General features: G+C 38.0%; 1 protein-coding gene across 1 annotated transcript; it reads left to right on the top strand.

Moving 5' to 3' along the window:
- The first annotated feature begins 16,175 nt into the window (after positions 1 to 16,175).
- Positions 16,176 to 16,553, top strand: LOC113191782 (histone H3.3-like). Its single transcript, XM_077796478.1, has one exon. It carries the CDS (start codon positions 16,176 to 16,178, stop codon positions 16,551 to 16,553), a length of 378 nt encoding a protein of 125 aa, XP_077652604.1.
- Positions 16,554 to 17,933: the final 1,380 nt, after the last annotated feature.

Genomic DNA, 17,933 nt, shown 5'->3' with positions numbered 1-17,933 from the left:
ATTGATGTGAAGGGGACAAGAGGGAACTTTCTAGGTCGGTGGGAATGCTCCATATCTTGTTTTGCTGGTGGTCAGTCCCTCATGTCCAAACTCATCAAATGCTCAAGATACGCACATCTCATTGTGTGTGTTTATTATATTTCAATTAAAACTAGGTTTAGTCTCTGGCCATCGTAGTAGTTATTTATCTTGAAGCACACTTAATATTGTTCATTGTATCCTTTATCACAAATGCTATGGAGACTTTCTGGGTACATAAATCTTTGTGTAAACCCACATGTATCAATTCTCTTTGCCACAATGTAGGTGAGTGAAAATAACTGTTCTGTTATTCACCTGTGAGAATAACTTCATCCTGCGGCCACAGATACTTAGAAAAGGCCGGTAGAACTTTGTTACTGACAAACTACTTAATTTTAGTACTTCTAAAATTGGAAGTCTTTTGAATCACCACTTCTTCATATGGGGTCTGTCAAGGAACCATACCACCCAGAACCAGTGAGTATAGAACACATGTTCCTTTTAGAAAGGAGACATACTATATGCATGAGCCAGAGGAAGCCCAAGTCCAGTCATGCCCGTGAAGCCAGAAGGCATGGGAGGGGCAGAGGGCACCTGTGACTTGTCTACCTTCTTCACAAGTCTAGGAATTCTTCATTGATAACAATGCTTCTCCCCTGGAAAGACTCATAGCCTCAGAAATCAAGTTTAATTAGTAAAGAAACAGTCAGTCACTCAACAGAGAAACGAAGGGATTTCCCAATCCTGAGAAGGGAGGAAGACTGTAGGGCCACCCTAGTCAAGGTCTACCTGGCTTTGAGGAGCAGGAGAATCTGGCCTGAGGACATATCAGGCTCTAGTCTCAGCTTGAATTTATTCTTCCTTTCTTTGATGTTGTTTATAACTATTTAAAATTGTCTGGCAGCTCTCACCCAACTGGTTTGTCAACTATAAAATAAGACATCACAACATTGCTTGTGTTGTACAGCTATCTCACCTGCTAAGGACAATTTAGTAGAATTACCACAACTTGATTCAGGTCTCACCCCATGCCCCCGTCTTTATTTTAGGTAGGTATATATCATCTGTATTTTTAAATTAGGGTGATGTTTCAGGAAAGAATAAGTTAAAGTTTGGTGAGAAACATATTTACGCACACTCAAAATGTCTCCCATAAAAATGCTTATTAATTACAAAAGAAGAAATGGTAATTTACTGATGGAGAAAGATGATAAGACATTACATTAGCCAAGGGATCATTATTCACATCATTGATAATGGAACATCTAAAGATATGATACATTAAGAAGGATACTACTTTAGCCCATTTTCTGTTGCTATAACAAAATACCCGAGACTGCGGATCTTATGAAGAAAAATGTATCATAAATAAATAAAATTTATTATAAATAAATAAAATTATAAATAAAAATTTATTATAGCTCACAGTTTGGGAGGCTGAAAGTCAAGATCAGTAGCTCCCTGAGGGCCCTCCTGGCTACATATCATGGCAAACGGCATCACAGTGAGAGTTCATGTAAGAAGAAGAGAACAATCACGTGGCAGGACAGAAAGCCAGGGTTGGGAGGTCGGTCTTGCCCTTTTTATAACTTGCTCTCATAATAACTCATTCCTTGAGGTCAGCGTTAATACCTTCAGAAAGTAGTGCGCCCCCCACCGCCCCGTGACCTAGCCACCTCTTACCAGGCCTCACCTCATAGAGCTTTCGCTACCTCCCAGGTCTCCACACTGGGAACCAAGCCTCCAACACGTGAAACAGGAGGGGTGCACTTAAACCATATCCAGGCCCCAGCACATACACGTTCCTTATGGCCAAAATGTGTAACCTCAACCCAGAAAAGAGAAAGCATCAGGCAAAACCAGTTAGATGATGTTAGAATCATGAAAAGACAAAATTAAAAAAAATCCTGAGGATGTGTTTCAAATTACAGGAAATTAAAGAGACGTGAAAGCCAGATGCCATGGGTGATCTGGATTATAAATAAAAACAGCTGTAAAGGACCTTAATGGGGCAACTGGTGAAATTGGAATATAGACTCTAAATTAGAAGACAGCATTTTGTTTAATGTTAAGTTTCCTGAACTTGATAACTATATTGAGGTACATAAATAAGAAAATGTTCCTGCTCTTTCAATAGTATTTAGGGGTGAAGGTATGTGATATGGGCAACCATTCTCAAAAGATTCAGGGGAAAGGGCTGGGGTTGTGGCTCAGTAGCAGAGCACTTGCCTAGCAAGTGTGAGGCACTGGGTTCAATCCTCAGCACCACATAAAAATAAATACATAAAATAAAGGTATTATATCCATCTACAACTAAAAAAAAAATTTTTAAAGATTCAGGGGGAAAATAACTTGTCAGTGTGTATGTAAAAAGAAAAAAGGAGAGAGGAAAAAAATTTGTGTGAATCTTGTTTCAAAGAAGGTGAAAATGAGGAAAGAGATCTAAAGGAGATTTAATCCTCTCTGGATTATTAACACCCCCAAAAAATCAGAAAAAAACTCTCAGTCAGTGTCTCAATAGGAACAAATTGAACTATTGGGAGGCTCTGTGTGTGTCTGGCTGGATGAATGGGAACGGCTCAGATCTTCTGTCTTTTCCCTTTGTTACCATGACGGATGCTGCACTGTCACATAACACCTGTCAATTTAAGAACAAAAGACACTCTAGCTCACCACCACTTTTCTTAGAAATGTTATTTTCTCAAAAATCTGGGCACTGGCAAAATAGAGCTATAAATAATGCCAAATTTTGCCCCCCTCTCCACTAATAAGGAAAAACTAAAGTTGCTGATTCTCAGATTATTCACTTTCCTTTTGCTAGTGACAAATATCTACCTACCAATATTGCATTTAATTTTTGAGATATTTTTGTGCATGTCCTTAAGTAATCCTATAATTGTGGGAGTAGTTTCTCCAATTTATTAAAAAAAAAAAACCTAGGTTCTGTAGAAATTATTTGTATTTTAATCAATAGTGAGGTCTGTTTTATAATTTATCACTCATGAATCTCTATTTATTTACTACTTAATCTTCTGGTGACATCAAGCTGCAGCCTGAATTATGAGAAAAGCAATAACTATTTATACAAAGATGCTTTTGTAATTTATTTAAAAGGCACTTATCGAAAGCCTTCAATATGCCAACCACTCCATTAGTTATCTGGAAATCAGATAGTTGTATAAATTAGATATGTCACCCAATCATAAATTATTTACTCTTTTTTTTTTTTTACAGTAAAAAACCCTCAATGCCTATAGGTTCAGATGAGAACTGACAGTTTATGCACCAAGATCACAGAGACCTATCTGGGAGTCATTTCAGTTTGAGTTTTCACAAGAAGCTAGAATTGAAGGGACAGAGAAATGTCCAACAGCCCACACTTGTGATCTAGACTGAATACATCAAATCCCAGCCTCAAACAATCCATATCCATATTCAAGATAACACAGTATCTGGTTCCAACTCTGATTCTAACTACCATCCCTCATACCAGGGCTCCTTAAAGAAATGGTTGATTCCAGGGCTGAGGTAAAGAAGGAATAGCTAAGCAAGGAACATCATGTTGTGCCAGAAAGCACAAAATGCTTAAAAACTACTGATGACAAGATGGAAGAACTCGGGATTTGAAATAAAAAGGATCCCAGTAACCCAATTGGGGCAACTTAAGAATATCAGGAGCCAAGGACTTGAACAGACACTTCTCAGAGGAGGACATACAATCAATCAACAAGTACACGGAAAATGTTCACCATCTCTAGCAGTCAGAGAAATGCAAATTAAAACCACCCTAAGATACCATCTCACTCCAGTAAGATTGGCAGCCATTATGAAGTCAAACAACAACAAGTGCTGGCGAGGATGTGGGGAAAAGGGTACACTTGTACACTGCTGGTGGGGCTGCAAATTGGTGTGGCCCATTTGGAAAGCAGTATGGAGATTTCTTGGAAAGCTGGGAATGGAACCACCATTTGACCCAGCTATTCCCCTTCTCGGACTATTCCCCAAAGACCTTAAAAGAGCGTATTATAGGGATACAGCTATATCGATGTTCATAGCAGCACAATTCACAATAGCTAGACTGTGGAACCAACCTAGATGCCCTTCAAGAGATGAATGGATTAAAAAATGTGGCATTTATACACAATGGAGTATTACTTAGCACTAAAATGACAAAATCATGGCATTTGCAGGGAAATGGATGGCATTAGAGCAGATTATGCTAAGTGAAGCTAGCCAATCCCTAAAAAAACAAATGCCAAATGTCTTCTTTGATATAAGGAGGGCAACTCAGAACAGAGCAGGGAGGAAGAGCATGAGAAGAAGATCACCATTAAACAGGGACGAGAGGTGGGAGGGAAAGGGAGAGAGAAGGGAAATTGCATGGAAATGGAAGGAGACCCTCATTGTTATACATAATTACATATAAGAGGAAGTGAGGGGAAAGGGAAAAAAAAACAAGGGGGAGAAATGAATTACAGTAGATGGGGTAGAGAGAGAAGACGGGAGGGGAGGGGAGGGGGGATAATAGAGGATAGGAAAGGCAACAGAACACAACAGACACTAGTATGACAAGTATGTAAAAACGTGGATGTGTAACTGATGTGATTCTGCAATCTGTATACGGGGTAAAAATGGGAGTTCATAACCCATTTGAATCAAATGTATGAAATATGATATGTCAAGAACTATGTAATGTTTTGAACAACTAATAATAAAAAAAAGAATATCAGGAAGCTGAGGCAGGAGAAACACGAGTTCAAAGCCAGCCTTAGCAACTTAGCAAGGTGCTAAGCAACTCAGTGAGACCTTGTCTCTAAATAAAATATAAAAAAGGGCTGGGGATGTGGTTCAGTGGTTAAGTGCCCCTGAGTTCAATCTCTGGTACCTCCCCCCTCAAAAAAATGAAAGAATAAGAATAATGACTGAAATGGATTATAACGTTGAATAATAATTTTTTTACAAACACGAGTTCACAGTGATACTCAAAGTGAAAGGGGATAAAAAGACTTTTACCAAAGAATATTGGTTAATAAAAGTAGAAGGAATAATAGAATTGGAAAATAATTCTTTCAACCTCCAAACATTGATTCAGACAAGGATCTGAAATGTCCTCCAAAGCCTTGTATTTAAAGACTTGGTTCCTCAATGCAGCAATGTTCAGAGGTAGGGCTTTTGGTAAATGACCTTGAGGGCTTTCACCTCATCAGTAGACTAATCCATTTTATGAATTAAGAGTTTGAATGAACTACTGGGAAGTGGTGGAAACTGTTGGCAGGTGGAGCACAACTGGAGGAAGTACATCACTGGGGACATGCCTTTGGGGACTATATCTTGTCCCTGACCCTTCCTTCCTCTCTCTCTCTGCCTCCTGGCTGCAATGAGCTGAGCGGCTTTCTTCCACCATGCCCTTCACCATGACGTTCTGCCCCACCTCAGGCTCAAAGCAATGAAGCCAGGCAACCATAGACTGAACCCTCTGAAAACATGAGCCAAAATAAATATGTCCTCCTGTTTATGTCAGGTATTTTGGTCACAGTGCTAAAATGCTAACACAATCATTGATGGATATAAAACCATTAGATGAAAGATTGTTGGGGAATAAGAAATTACCGTAATGTTAAACTGTTACACTATAAATCACATAATTTTAAAGAGGAAAAACCTTCCTTTACAGTGGAAAGATCTAGTGGCCACCATCTTAACCGAGTGACCAAATTTAGCATTAATGACAGTAGGACATCCTGGCATCAATTGAGTCCCCATAGGAAGCTACATAAATGATACAGCATCTGGGCTGGGTCTGGGACTCAGTGGCAGAGCACTTACCTAGCATGCATGAGGCACTGGGTTCCATCCTCAGCACCACATACAAATAAACAAATAAAATAAAGGCATTTTGTCCATCTACAACTACAAAAAAAATTTTTTTTTAATGATACAGCATCACCATGAAATGTTTTTACCAGAAATGTCTAAAAAGAACCTAATCAAATCTCAAGACACTCTTCAAGTGTATAGGAGACACAAAGAAGAAAGAAACAAGTTAACAAGATCCATCAGAAGTAACCATATAAGTCATAATAAAGGACTTTTTTTTTTTTTACAAGACATCTCTTTCCAAAGTCAATATAAGCAGAACTTTCAAGATGGTGGAGTGTGTACAACCATACATTCACACTTCTCCAGGAAAGCAATGAAGATACTGACACGATTATTAAAATCAACCAAAGGTTTACAACAATCTAAAGAGGAGCTATTCAAAACCCAGTAATGACAGTGAGGTTTGTGGAGGTTTTTAATATATTTTTATTTGTAATTAATACATGGTGATTTTGTACATTTGCGAGATACAGTGTGATGTGTCAATACTTGTATACAACGAGTAAATGATCAGATCTGCGTGATTAACAAATCTATCACCTCAGACATTTATTTGTGTTGGAAACGTTCCAACTCCTTTCTAATTTTGAATTATTCTGTGAACTGTTGTCAATCGTAGTGGTCCTTCTCTTCTACAGAACATTCTAAATTATTCCTCCTATCCAAATGTCTCTCATACCCCATTAACCAGCCTCCTTCCATTCCTCCCTTCCAATTTATAGTATTTTACCTTGACTTATTCCCATAGCCTTCTTCCTAGTTCTAAGGAAAAGTCGAAAACCAACAGCCTTTGGGTTTGAGCTCTTCAAGAAGGCCTGTCCCCAGAATATGGCTGCTATTTTATTCTCACAGCTCTCTAGAAAACCCCATTGACAGGGCATTGTCATTATTTGCCCCAACTCAGAACTCGGCTCACTCCACAGGAAATGCCCGATTCCCAGGGCACTGGCAAAAACAATAAGTAGCAACGTTCAACATCACAGTTGCCTAAGGCTGCCATGTCAATAGGGGAAAATAAGAACCCAGTCAAAAATTAATAGGGCGGGAAAGAGTAGAATGAATTGGACATAACCTTCCTATGATCATAGATGAATACGTGGCCAGTGTAACTCCACATCATGCACCATCACAAGAATGGGATCCAAATTAGAATAAGTTATGCTCCATGTATGTATAATATGTCAAAATACATTCTACTGTCATGTATATCTAAAAAGAACAAAAAAATTAATAGATCTAGGGAACAGACATTTATAGAATGTGGAAAACTCTGATATATTTCTGGAGATCGATAAGGCTATGTACACATGCTGAACTGTAAGCATGCCCAGGAAAGATCCGGAAGGGTTCTAACCACTTACCGCTGGGTGAGCTTCAGGCCCTATAAGAGGAGGAAGAGAAGGCAGACTTGTAAACATGAAAATATGGCCCAACCTGCACACAGGACACCCTCAGTCAAGAATGGAAGACTGACTAACTAAAACATTTGAGGAAATATTTGACCAGTAATTAGCTGACTTCTAGCCAACCACAGGGGCTTTGGTGACTGCAAACTATAGTCACTGCAGACTCTTATGTTAACAAAATTAACAAGAAAAGTCAGTAAACAAAGTCAGCAACAGTAATAAATCATGTGGATAGAATCTAATGTACAGAGTTGCTAAATTGTGTTTTCTAAAATGTTCAGTTTTCAGATACAAAAAAAAATTATAAGACATTGTAAGAGAAAGAAAGAATGACTCAAAGACAGGGGGAAAAAAATAATAGTCAGTACAACCAATCCCTTATTAGACTAAGATTATAAATTAGCTTTCATCGATATGTTCAAAGAGTTAAGGAAGGGGCTGGGGATGTGGCTCAAGCGGTAGCGTGCTCTCCTGGCATGCGTGCGGCCCGGGTTCGATCCTCGGCACCACATACCAACAAAGATGTTGTGTCCCCCGAGAACTAAAAAAATAAATATTAAAAATTCTCTCTCTCTCTCTCTCTCTCTCTCTCTCTCTCTCTCTCTCTCTCTCTCACTCTCCTCTCTCACTCTCTCTTAAAAAAAAAAAAAAAGAGTTAAGGAAACCACATCCAAAAAAAATTAAAGTATGACAATATTGCCAAACCAAATAAAGGATATCAATACATAGAAATATAAAAAAATAACCAAATAAAAATTGTGAGCTGGGCACAGTGGTGCACACCTGTAATCCCAGCAGCTCAGGAGGCTGAGGCAGGAGGATTGTGAGTCCCAAGCCAGCCTCAGCAATTTAATGAGGCCCTAGCAACTCAGAAAGACCCTGTTTCTAAATAAAATGTATTTTTAAAAAGGTTTGGGGATGTGGCTCAGTGTTTAAGAGTCCCTGGGATCAATCCCTAGTACCAAAAATAAATAAATAAATAATAAAAGTTTCAATAAGAGATCCAGGGCTGGGGATGTGGCTCAAGCGGTAGCGCGCTCTCCTGGCATGCATGCGGCCCGGGTTCGATCCTCAGCACCACATACCAACAAAGATGTTGTGTCTGCCGAGAACTAAAAAATAAATATTAAAAATTATCTCTCTCACTCTCTCTTTAAAAAAAAAAAAAAAAGAGATCCACAGCATATTGAGTGTAGCAGAAGACCAAATTGTTAAACTAGATAGAGGTTATTAGTCTTAGAAATAGAAAGACAAATTATTAAGAAATTATTAAGAAAAATAAACAAATAAACAGAGCCTTAAAGACCCATAAATATCACCAAACACACTAATATCTGCATGATGAAAATCTCAGTTGACAAGAAGAAAGAGAAAAGGGTAAAAGAGAATTTGAAGAAATAATGGCCAAAAACCCCAAATCTGTTGGAAACCATTAATCTACATACCTAAAAATTCAATGTACCCCATTGTGTTAGTCAGCTTTCCATTAATATCATAAATGTTTGAGGCAATCAACGTATAAAGAAAAAAAAAGGTTTATTTTGGCTTTGGAGGTCAATCATGATCATTTGGCCCAATGGTTTGAGGCTGGGGTAAGGCAGCACATCATGGCAAGAGCATGTGGAAGAGAAAAATCACTTACCTCATGGGCAAGGAGCAAAACAAAGCAAAGAGAGATCTGGGCTCTCACCATGTCCTCCAAAGGCATGTCCCCAGTGACCTAAAGACCTCTTCTTGCTAGGCCTAGCTCTTAAAAGTCCCACTTCCAATATTGCCATCACAGGGACCAAGCTTTTTTTTGAGTTGTAGTTAGACACAATACCTTTATTTATTTATTTTTATGTAGTGCTGAGGATCAAACTCAGGGACTCACACATGCTAGATAAGTGTCCTACCACTGAGCCACAACCCCAGCCCAGGAACCAAGCTTTTAACAGATGAGCTTTTGGTGGTCATTTAAGATGCAAACTATAGAACTCACACAAGATTAAAAAAAAAATGTACCTACACTTGTCATAGTCAAATTTCAAAAGCCAAAGAGTGAACCTTGAAAGGAATAAGAGGAATAAGAACGCTGCATGTACAAGGAATCCTTAGTAAAATTAATAGATGACTTATCAAAAGAAATCATGGAGTTAGAAGGTAGAAGGAATTATTAAAGTGCTGAAAGAAAAAGACTGATAAACAAGAATTATACCCAGCAAACTATCCTTCAAATGAAAAGGAGAAATTAAGGCACTCCCAGATAAACATAGAGAGAATTTGCTTCTAGCAGATACATTCTACAGAAATATTTAATAAAGTCAGGATGAAAACTATATGATAACTCAAAGCTTCACAAGAAATTAATAGAATTGCTAAAGCTGACTACATAAGTGAATGTATAAGGTAAAAAGAAGCAATTTGTATGATAATAATAGCACAACAGATAGGGAAAGAATGGACACTACTTGAGTAAAGTTTATATATACACTGAAATTAAGATAGAATTCATCTGAATTATATTGTTTCAAGTTGTTATTGTAAAACCCAGGGCACTCTCTAAGAAAACAATTCCAAAAAAATACAGTAAATAAACAACAAAGAAATGTGAATGGTACATAAAAATATTATACAACATAAAATAAGGTAACAATAGAAGAACATAGGAACAAGAAAGACAATACAGACAACAAAGGGCAAAGTTGTAGACTAAATCCTAGCATGCTAGCTATTACATTAAATGTAAATGGATTAAATCTAATCATAAGGCAAAGATTAACAATATGAATCTTTTAAATTATCACAAATTAGAATCAGAGGCACAATTAGACTAAAAGTATGCAGAATAATAATAGGAGCTAAAATAGCTATGTTAATGTCAGAAAGATTTTTAACTGCTACTTTAATTTTTTAATTTAAATATTTTAAAAACACAATTCAGCCTGAAGAATGAATATGGGCAGATATGCACCCAAAAAAAACTTTTTAAATTCTTAAAACTAAAACTGGCAGAATTTTATGAAGAAAGAGACTATGGTCATTGGAGACTACAATACTCTACCCTCAATCACTGATAGAAAATTAGACATTAAGTCAGCAAGGATATAGAAGAATTGAACAACTCTATCAACCAACTTGATTGACCTCAAAGGCACGTAGCAATCAGTTTAATCAACAACAGCACAGTTCACATTCTTTTAAAATACACATGGGACATTCTCCATAATATACCACATTCTAGACTGTAAAACAAGTCTTTCAAGTGCTTCCCAAAATTATAATAACTTGTTCAATTATCTGCTCCACTGTCTGTCTCCCACTCAAGATTATAAGATTCAAGAGGGTAAAGACTTATTCACCACTATATCTCTATCCCAGTTCAGCGCCTAGAGCATAATGAGAATCCCCATAAATATTTTTAGGAGAAAAAAATGAATATATTTATTTACTGATCCACCAATATGTTGTTAACTATCATGTGTATCATTAGTTATTAGAACATATCATGTGTTAGTCTATCTTCCATGGCTATTCTAAAACACTTGAAGCTGGATAACTTATTAAAAAAAAAAAAACAGGCTTATTTATCTCACAGTTTTGGAGCAGCATGGTGCTGGCTCTTATATGAGCCCCTTGGCTGTATCAAAACATGGTGGGTAGCATCATAGCAAAAGCATGTGCAATAGGGAGAGATCAGATGATGAAACAGAAAGCCAGAGAGAGAGACTATCTGAGAAGGCCTGCTCTTTTATAGTAACTCTAAAGAACTAATAAATGTGGTCCCATGAGAGCCACATTTATTCCTTCTGAGGGAAACTCCTAATGACCTAAAGACCTCCTCCTAGGTTCCATCCCTTAAAGGTCCCACCATGTCTTCATATTGCTGCACTAGAGACCAAGCTTCCAACATACAAACCATCAGGGGACACGCTGAAACCATATCCAAACCGTACATACATAGCACTTCATTTTAGAATAGGTTTGTCTCTAAGGCACAGTTATCATTTTAGATTCAGGTCTGCTAAGTTCCCTGGAAGTCTCTGCCAGCCTGTTTTCATTATCTCCACAGTTTTGAGGTGGGAGGAAAATCAAACAGAATTAGCATTAGTAGTCATTTGGGAGGGGAAATACGTTGCAAAGAACAGAGTAAATCAGTCAAGGGTGAGGCAGAAAACATCACAAAGAGGATCGTCTGTTGGGTTGTACCAGTGAGTACTATAGCATCTGGCATATCGTGGGCTGCTGGGTGGTTTAAAAAAAAAAACAAAAAGTGGCTTACGGTTTGTTTTCTTATCTTTGATTCTGTCAATCATCAAATGAGAGTTATTTTTGTTCTCTCCCTAGAGGACAGACAGATATCTCTCAAACACTGAATATCTAGATTTTTTCCCCCTCCACAGGAGCATTTAATAAGTGTTTGTGTTTATAAAAAGATAAACATCAACTCAGAATCTACTGACAAAAACAATCCCTCAACACAGACATTTGCTGTTAAAAGGATAAGTTTACTGAGAAAATAACTAGACTGGGGAGAAGATGCAACACAGTCTTCATGCTTCTCTGAGGAGAAGGATCTAGAATTTGGAAAGGTCATTGCCTCATAGTGGGGAGAGAAAGGGAGAAAGGGGAATGTGTGTTATGGTGTTCAGAGGGGCTGAGGTGGCAGGACTGCAGGGGCATATCTTCTAGTCCTTGGGAAGACTGAGTTATACTTCCTGCAGTGTGGAAATTCCGTGAATGAGACCTAGTTATCTGTGTTTAAGAAGCCATTCAGACAACTCTTAAGCACATTCAAGCTTAAAGAGCCCTGGTCAATAGAATGAGCCCCATTAGTGTTTTTAAAAATTGTTTGTATATACATACAAATATATATCACATAATATCCCATTTGCTTTTCCATCTAACAAACTCCTTTGTTCTAAATTAAGTCCATGGCCTACATCAAATCCTGTCACTTCTATAAGAGTTTCAGATTTTGCTTCATGCAAATCATTCCTTCTACTATGTTCTAATAATGTTTGGTGAAACCTACATTATCTTTGACAGTTTAGCTATTAATCTTGAAGTCTCTACTTCCTAGGATTGCACTTGGCATAGAGTAGATACTAATAAATGCTGATGAGGGGATTGTTGGCCATGTGAGAGATTTTTTTTAGAACATTCTATCAAATTTAGCATTTTGATAGCGATCTATTGTGTCTATATATTACTTTTGTTTTTTTCAAATGTTTAATTCATATAAGTTAAATCTTTAAAATAAACATTTTAACTAAAAATGAATATTCTATGAAAATATATACATTGAAGTACTTATGGATAAAGGGCCATGATGCAGCAAGTAACTCTTAAATATTTTAGAAAAAAAATCTAACACTATCATCTGTTCATCTCTGAGAGAGTGAGAAAGAGACAGAAAGAGAGGAAGAAAAAGCAGATGTTAGAATAGTTCAAAATGTTAACAAGTGAATTAGGCTATATGCTCTTTCTATTCTTTTTTTTTTGCGGGGGGGGGGGGGGGGAGGGGCAGAGTACCAGAGATTGAACTCAAGGGCACTCAACCACTGAGGCACACCCCCAGCCCTATTTTGTATTTTATTTAGAGACAGGGTCTCACTGAGTTGCTGAGGCTGGCTTTGAACTTGTGATCCTCCCGCCTCAGTCTTCCAAGCCGCTGGGATTACAGGAGTGCATCATGGCTCCTGACGGCTATTTCTATTCCTACAACTCTTCTATAAAGTATAAATCACTTCCACATTAAAAAAGCAACATCACGGTATTTTAGGTATTCAGGAACTAAATAATTTAAATGTACAAGAATATAAGAGTGGGCATGCTTCAGAAAAATAAGGAAATAACCAAGAAAAACAGTCCAGGAGATCCAGAATCTGGAGACCCAGCACAGGAGGAGGATGTCTCCTTTTAGAAAGCAATTGTATCTCGGGGTTAGGCAGAAACCAGTCCAGATTATAGTGGAAGGATAAAAGGACTGTAGGAGGGAGAGCTCCTCAAGGAAAACAACAACAACAAAACCCTGATGGATTGCTCGGGGTGTGTGAGTGCATGAAACAAGACATACTGTTGTCTAACAGGGCGGTGGAAGAAGGCGGTAATAAAGAATAAGACAAGTTAAAACAAATCTCCAGGCAACTATGAAAGAAAGAAAATGAAACCATAACTTATAACTTAGCTTAGAAAATAGTATTCACACAGTCATGACCATGTAAATGCTATATTTTGTTATGATCAAACCTTATGATATAATAAGTTATAATAAATATTGGGAGAATAGTAAAGTGGGTGGAACTGCCAAAAAGCAAAATCCTTAACAATCGCAGGAGCTCAACAGATTCTATCTAAAATGAATAACTCCCTCTGTGAAGAGCAGCACAAACCTATGTGGCAGCTACAGTCAGCGTCCCCAGTTCTTCCTTCTACCTGGGTTTTGTTCTCATTCCCTTCTTCCAATAGTCATGCACAGCAAGAGACATCTTCAGGGGGTAAACATGTCTCATTTCAAGTCAATGGTTCTACAGCCCTTTCTGATCAGCTAGGGCGTGGCAGTGTGCTGCAGTTGTGCCCAGTAGCACCCAAAGGAGGGCTTGTGAGGGGCTTCAAGGAGTAGATCTTTTGCTTACAGAAGACACACTTAATGAAGTGGACTTTAGGTATTGTCACGTCTGTATGTGGCATTTGTGCTGATGCAGACTTCTAGTGAGTTGAGGGGAGCCAACCAATGAGGCAGAGGTTCAGAGAAGTGGAGACCTGATCACACTGTGCCTTATATTTTCTTTTGGAAATACTTTTAAAAAATAAAATCCATAAGAAAGGAGAAGAGAGGGGAGGGGAGGAGAATGAAGGAGACAGAAAAGGAGAGGTGAGGAGAAAGAAAGAAAATCGAAGTTCTTCACCTAGATGTAGCTATGAATACTTAGGGTGCATATTGGTCAAGTAATTTTGCATATCTAAGTGTGTGTGTAATATATATATATATATATATATATATATATATATATCATATATATCACATATGATAGAAAAAAAGCAAAAGGGGGTTGTCCAATCCCATCAGGTAACGCCCAGGTTCAGAGCTGAAGCAAACTTCTTTGAAGGTGAAGGCCACTTACTTTACTCAAGGCTGAGAGGGGATGCTTAGTTCATGGACAGTGCGGCCCCCCACAATGGGTGCATCCTTGTGGTTAGATTCAGATAGTTCATCTCTGGCTAGAATACTCAGAAGTGATGCGCTTCCTCAGGTTATCCTGATGGAAGAAGCAATTTCCATCTGCCCTTCATTGATGGTGTGAATTTTAGTCATCAGTCAAGGTTTGACTAGATAGATTTCTAGATAGTTACTGAGCTTTCTCTTGCAAAAAAAAAAAAAATTCCATGAGTAGATATTTAAGACAGTGCAAATATTCTGCTCTTTGTTCAATTTCTGCCTAGATTGAATATCCACTTGATTCTCACCTATACAGATCTTCATCTAATAGTTGCAAAATGATGATTCTACAATTCTAGCAGTTCTAGAACATTTATCACTGAGTGTCAGGAGCTGCCCTGGATGCAGATGCCTTTAAGTCTATAAATAATCTACCAATTATTACCTTCAGCCAGGCATGGCAGTGCCAGGTCGCAGTAACCTGGGCGTTACCCCAACTCGGATAATAAGGCATGGTTCCAGCTGTAGGCGTCACCCCACTGGAGTTGAGTTACACTCACATAGTCCTTTGTCATCCTACCTACCCCTTGCCTATTTGAACGGCTTCTCTCTGATTAAAGGATTCAGCACGTGCTCCTCACTCTTTTTCTTGCCTGCCTTCCCCCCCACACACCCTTGTGGAAGCTGCAGCTGAGGAGCGGTCACTGAACTCAAAGAAAAGGTACTTTCTGTGTCTGTGTCTTTATTTATCTCCCAAATTCACTTGGAGTGACCCTGACTGGTTTAGTCATGAAACGCAACAACTCAGTACATGGCATTAATAGAATAGTCTGAGTAGGGATGGAATTTTAGATTGAAAGTCGTTTTCTTCAGAATTTTGAAGGCACTGTTCCACTATCTTTCAGCATCCCACATTGCTGTTGAGAAGTCTGGTGCTGTTCTGATTCCAGTTCCTTGATGTGTGACCTGTTCCCTATCCCACCCACCCCAGAAATTCTTGGTCTAGTTTCTTGATCTTGGTACCCTGGCACTGTGTAATGATGTGCTGGAATTTAAAATGTTTTGTCCTTTTCTTCCTCCAGTTTCCATCATCCTGCTCCAATTTGAATTGGTTATTGTTTAGGACAAGTACACAGCTATCCTTCTTTCCCTTCACTAGTCTATAAATATTGGCTTTTCCATTTCCTGGACACCAAATCTTTCTCTTTTTTGGTATGTGCCCTCCTTCTGCTGAACCATATTCTCTAATACTGTATCTCCAGCATTAATGTCACTAGAAAAAGAAAAACCAAACGCAGCTGGATGTGATGTTGAACAACTGTAGTCTGAGCTTCTCAGAAGGCCAAGGTGGGAGGGTTGTTTAATATCAGGAGTTCAAACCCATCCTGGGTAATGTCAAAGCTCTATCTGGAAGTGATAAATGGGACAAATACAGAATCATTGTACATAGTTGTTCATGGCATAATCATCTCTAGTATCCCTGGTTCAATAGCATCTATTAACTTGTCTAAATGTACAAAGCAGTATTATATAACTTATAAACTAACTCTGGAAAAATAATAGAGGCTAACAGGAAAGAGAACAAAAGAGACTTTGAGGTTATTGAATATACTTCATTTTTTATTTTAAAAAATTTACAAACTAGGTGTTCACAGCCACCGCACCGCCTCTAGCTCACTGAGCTCCAGCCACAGGAGAAGGGGAGTAAGCAAGGAGGTCTTTCTACCATGGCTGGTAAAGCACCCAGAAAACAACTGGCTACAAGAGCTGCTCACAAGAGTGCGCCCTCTACTGGCGGGGTGAAGAAACCTCATCCTTACAGGCCTGGTACTGTGGCACTCCGAGAAATTAGACGTTATCAGAAGTCCACTGAACTTGATTCACAAACTCCCCTTCCAGCACCTGGTGCGAGTATTGCTCAAGACTTCAAAACAGATCTGTGCTTCCAGAGCGCAGCTATTGGTGCTTTGCAGGAGGCAAGTGAGGCCTATCTGGTTGGCCTTTTTGAAGACACCAACCTGTGTGCTCTCCATGCAAAACGTGTAACAACTGTGCCAAAAGACATTCAATTAGCACGCCACCGCATCTGTGGAGAACTTTCTTAAGAATTCACTATGATGGGAAATATTTCATTCTCAAAAAAAAAAAAAAATTCTCTTCTTCCTATTATTGGTAGTTCTGAACGTTAGATTTTTTTTTTCCCCCAAGGGGTCAAAATGAACCTAAGTATATGATTGCAAGTGGAAAAATAGAGGACAGAAATCAGGTATTGGCTGTTTTTCCATTTTTATTTGTGTGTGAATTTTTAATATAAATGCAGGGATGTAAAGCATTAATGCAAATCAAAATGTTTCAGTGAACAAGTTTCAGCAGTTCAACTTTATAACAATTATAAATAAAACTGTTAAATTTTTCTGGACAATGCCAGCATTTGGATCTTTTAAAACAAGTAAATTTCTTATTGACAGCCACTAAGATGTGTTTGTAGCATTTTTGTCATAGAGTAGATTCCATCCATTCACTATGCTTTTCTGAGTTGTCCTACATGCAAGTACATGTTTTTAATGTTGTCTCTCTTCTGTGCTGTTCCTGTAAGTTAGCTATTAAAATACATTAAACTATAAAAAATTTACAAACTTTAAAAATCATGAATGCATCATTTATGTATACATAAGGTATTCATCAAAGTATTAAAGAGTTTCAAAATTGAAATATTGTGCTCAATAATAAGAGACAGACTGATTACATGAAGGACATAAATCCCTACAATGTAATACTATGTAACACCCTCCAGCTATTTAACATATCAGAGATGACCTGCTGCCTGGGACATGTGCATGATATTCTACTAAATGAAAAAAAGAGAGAATTTGTAAGAGGATAATTCATGTATGTGTGCCTGTGTATGTAATTGTATTAGTGTGTACATGGGTATGTTCACCAAAGTGTCAAATGATAAAGTCAGGCATAGATATTTTTCTAGGTAAGTCTTTTGCTCTCAGCATGTATTCCTTTTCTAATTAGAAAACTATTTTGATTTAAATTTAAAAGTCACTTTACATAACTAAAAGGTTAAAAATGGATAATCTATGCAAATGGTGTACTATCTCTTCTAAGCTGTTTGTAAAACAATTAAGTACCTTGTTTATGGAACATGAGAGAACCAAGGAGTACAAGAAAATAACACTGCCTCCAAACACAGCAGTGTATAGAGAACCTCCCTTCTCAGAAACAGGCACAATTTGGCTTCAGATTTCTGCTACCTCTATATTTAATACTAATTTACACTCTTACAATTTAATGGACATCACTCCTTCCATAATTAACCAATTTGCTGGTAGTCACTTAAGAACAAATTACAGATCTGCTGTAGCTCAGTGGCAGAGCGCTTGCATAGCATATGTGAGGCACTGGGTTTGATCCTTAGCACCGCATAAAAATAAATAAAGGCATTCTGTCCATCTACAACTGCAAAAGAAAAATTA

This window comes from Urocitellus parryii, chromosome 3 (genome assembly GCF_045843805.1).
Source record: "Urocitellus parryii isolate mUroPar1 chromosome 3, mUroPar1.hap1, whole genome shotgun sequence".
Lineage (NCBI taxonomy): Eukaryota > Metazoa > Chordata > Mammalia > Rodentia > Sciuridae > Urocitellus > Urocitellus parryii.
The sequence above is the reverse complement of the archived record's forward strand: the minus strand, read 5'-3'. Positions and strand labels throughout refer to the sequence as shown.